At 54.8% G+C, this 3,877-nt stretch overlaps 1 protein-coding gene across 3 annotated transcripts in view; it reads right to left on the reverse strand.

The window, feature by feature from the left end:
* Positions 1-200: 200 nt before the first annotated feature.
* ACER1 (alkaline ceramidase 1) overlaps positions 201-3,877 on the reverse strand; it is a 13,321-nt gene continuing 9,644 nt past the window's right edge. For all 3 annotated transcript variants that reach the window (XM_057385800.1, XM_057385802.1, XM_057385801.1), the window contains exons 5-7: positions 2,234-2,371; positions 1,462-1,599; positions 201-802 (exon numbers count right to left, since the gene is read on the reverse strand). In XM_057385800.1, coding sequence (XP_057241783.1) covers positions 634-802; positions 1,462-1,599; positions 2,234-2,371 — 445 coding nt within the window. In that variant the 3' untranslated portion in view covers positions 201-633. The remainder of the gene's footprint in view (positions 803-1,461; positions 1,600-2,233; positions 2,372-3,877) is intronic.

A 3,877-nucleotide genomic window follows, 5' to 3' on the forward strand; every position in this document is an offset into this window, starting at 1 on the left:
TGAGGAAAGGGAAGAGCCTGGGGCAGAGAACCCCAGGACCTCGTCCAGCAGAGCTTCTTTTGGGCTCACCCAGGATTTCTCCTTATAAAACAGCTYTCCCTAGGTCAGAGAGAGCTTTGGYCACCCTGTCTGTGGGAGAGASTGGCAGATGAGAGGATGTGGTGCAGTCAGAGGGAATAAAAAGGCCTTCAGTGCAAATAGGTGTCCACAGCTTTAATGCACAGCTCTCCTGAGCAAGACCACAAACATCAATAAATAGAGTTAATAATAATCATTAGAGCAGCCCCAACAAACCCAGCTGTCACCAGTTTGGCCTCAGTGTTCTCCACTGCGCCCTTGTCAGCAAGGGGTGCTGGTGCTTGACCAACACCAGAAGACACAGAAGCAACACCGTGTCCCTCCCCTTCTGATGGGGATCAGCTGGAGGAAATCTCCAGTTCCCTGGACACCAGCCTGGGCAAAGCCTTGCAAGGCCCCTGTGGGCTCCCACCCTGCTTCATGCCCAGCCTCAGCTGCTCCCTGCCTCCTCCGCTGGCACACTGCCCCTGTCCGAGGAACAGGAAGGCAGCCGAGATATTCCCTGTGTGAGCATCACACACCCCGTGGCCYAGGCAGGCCTGAGGGCACCCAGCTCTAGCACTGCTTGTGGGGCTCCTCCAGGGTGACRTAGGGCACCACCACAGGCCACGAGTCGCTGGGCCAGTATTCCAGCTTGGGCTTGAACGTGGGCATCTCGTAGCTGACGTCGAAGTAGATGACCAGGGGGAGGCAGTACAGCAGGGACATGGCAATCAGCACGTGCCTGCCGAGGAAACATAAAAAAATGGTTTGGAYGGGGGTAACTTTGCTTGCTGGCATGGTCACTGGGAGGCTGGAGCACCCAAAGGTCCCACGAGGGCTGCAGGGAATGTGGGCCCTGCAGGGTTTGTGCCTACAGGGAAATCCTGGCAGAGCTCTGAGAGCTGAGCTGGRGACAGTTCTGGGTACAGAGGAGCTAGGTGATGTAGGGAACTCATTCCAACCATTCCCTACCCTATTTCCTGGCTGAGTTGTCTGTCCCAGCCACCCCAGTGCTTTGTGAGGATGGATCTGAGTGTGCAGCACTTGCAGCCCCACTCGGGCAGGTCAGGTCCAAACAAACCCCTGCCTTTCTCTTTGGCTCTTAAAATTTAACTCCAAGGTCACTGCACTTCACACAGTGCCCTGGGAGATCCACCTGGAGGGACTTCTGGAACAATTTCACTCCCAAAACAGCACTTAGCTGGTGCAGAGGAGAAAAGGGATGTTAAACAGGAGTTAGGGCTGAATGCTTGGGCTGAGTGAGGAGCAGCATCAATAGTGACAGGAAAAGGACAGAGAGTGGGGAAATAACACAGCTGAACATCCCATCTCAGCTGTCATTTCTCTGCCGTGGATTTTCAGGCCAGGAAATGTTTGCACTGGGGTTCCTGGAGCCCTTACCAGAAGCTGTGGAAGTAGGGGAAGTTGATGGCCTGCCAGAGCCAGCAGAGCCAGCGGTCACTGATCCAGCTGGTGATGGCCAGCACCCACCACATCACCATGACCGCGGCCATCCGRTGAACCCGCCTGTCGTTGCACCTGCAAGGGAGCAGAGTAATCRTGTTGGGAGGAAAGGGGGTTTTAAAGAGGGTTCCTGCCTGAGCATGCAGCAGTGCAAACCCCAAAGAGTTCCTCCTGGAGAATGTTCCTCAGGATTCCACAGGAACTACAGGAGTGTGGCTCTGGAGAGAGGGTTTCTGACTTTCTGTGAGTGAGGATGATGTTAGGAGATGCCAAAGCCCTCCTGTCTTTCTCTCCAGCCCCACACTACATCCCAAACACCCCACAGAGGGGAAGGAGCTGCAGAGATGGCAGCTGAGAGGGAGAATCATGGAATCATAGAATCGTAAATCTTGGAAAGACCTTTAAGATCATCAGGTCCAACTCTTAACGCAGCATCACCACCCCGTTCAGCACTGAACCCTGTCCTTGAGTGCCACCTCCACAGGATTTTTGAAAACTTCCAGGGGTGATTGTCCCATGGATTGTCCCCACTCTGCAWGGCCACCTGGCCATGTGCCCTTCTTGTACCCCAGTACCTGGGGCCCTGCCTGGTCCCTCCCCAGTTTGTGTGGCTGGTGAAGACTCGGGCTCAATTCCCTCTTGTGGATGCAGTCACTGCCCTACAGGAGCAGAGCTGGACCTGCAGGTGACCCCTGAACCCCCTCCTTACTTCTTGAGCTCCTTCCTGGTCATGTACAGCAGGTGGAGGGCGATGCAGTTGAGGGCGTAGGCATTGAGGGTGGGCTTGACGAAGGACATGAAGGTGCTGATCACRGTGGTGGTCCCAGTCAGCCAGTAGAAATGCTTCCTAAAGGGAGTTGGGAGCGAGTGTCAGCACCCCGGGGCTCACAGGAGGGGAGGGTAAGGATGGGAAAGGTCGTGCTTGTGTCCTGAGAGGGGAAAACATCTCCAGCACCTCTTTGCACGTGGCTGAGCTCAGGCTCTGTGGGGTCCTGGCAGGAGGGCGGAGGTAGAGCAGGGGGGCACAGCCTGGAAGGAGAAAGCTCCTGCACTTTCATGGTGATGCCAGGGATGAGCAAAGRCACCGGGCAGCGCTGCACAGGGAAGGGCTGCCAGGCAGGACCGTGCAAACACACCGCTCTGSGCTCCCCGAGCAACAATAGGGCTCCGAGGGGCCTTTCACATGCAAATCCTTCCCAAGGCCCTTCCCTCTCCCCCAGCCGTGTCTCCACGGTGAACTCCCGGTGACCTCCCCTTCGGCATGGGAAGAGCAGGCTCGGAGCAAGGCTTTGAACGGGGCTGGCTCGGAGGGGACATCCTTTGGGTAAAACCCTGCTGGGTTCCTGCTTSTCCCAGTGTCCCCATCCTTTCTGCCCAGCTCCTCCAGCCCAGCCAGCCCTCCCTGCAATGAGGCTGTAACCTGGACTAGGTTGTCCTATAGGAAACCCCCTCAGCCTTCAGGGAATGCTCTCTGTGAATGACAGAGGGTGCTGGAACAGATTTATGATGTGAGTAATTGGATGTTAATGTTCAGSAAGGTTTCATTTCCTAATTAATTTTGAAATTCTCCATGCAAAGTTTCCTCTGCAGCGACACAAACACAAACAGTTCCAAATGAGAGGAGCCCAGCACAGGAGGATTTAGACTTTTCCTCTGTCAGCGCCAAAAGAAGGATGGCCTGGTCCTAAAACCACTTGCAGTGACCTCAGAGCTGACCCCTTGCAGAGGAGCTGGTGGGATCTGTGGGACACACACATTGATGGCAGTGTGATCTGTGGGTCACACACATCGATGGCAGTACGATCTGTGGGTCACACACATTGATAGCAGTGTGATCTGTGGGTCACACACATCGATGGCAGTGTGATCTGTGGGTCACACATATTGATGGCAGTGTGATCTGTGGGTCACACATCGATGGCAGTGTGATCTGTGGGTCACACATTGATGGCAGTGTGATCTGTGGGTCACACACATCGATGGCAGTGTGATCTGTGGGTCACACACCTCGGTGGCAGTGTGATCTATGGGTCACACACCTCGATGGCAGTGTGATCTGTGGGTCACACACATCGATGGCAGTGTGATCTGTGGGTCACACATATCGATGGCAGTGTGATTTGTGGGTCACACATCAATGGCAGTGTGATCTATGGGTCACACATCGATGGCAGTGTGATCTATGGGTCACACACATTGATGGCAGTGTGATTTGTGGGTCACACACCTCGATGGCAGTGTGATCTATGGGTCACACACATTGATGTGGCAGTGTGATCTGTGGGTCACACACATCGATGGCAGTGTGATCTGTGGGTCACACATCGATGGCAGTGTGATCTGTGGGTCACAC

The sequence above is a fragment of the Malurus melanocephalus genome, unplaced genomic scaffold (genome assembly GCF_030028575.1).
Source record: "Malurus melanocephalus ecotype Western Australia unplaced genomic scaffold, MMel_1.1 scaffold_869, whole genome shotgun sequence".
In the NCBI taxonomy this organism is placed as follows: Eukaryota; Metazoa; Chordata; class Aves; order Passeriformes; family Maluridae; genus Malurus; species Malurus melanocephalus.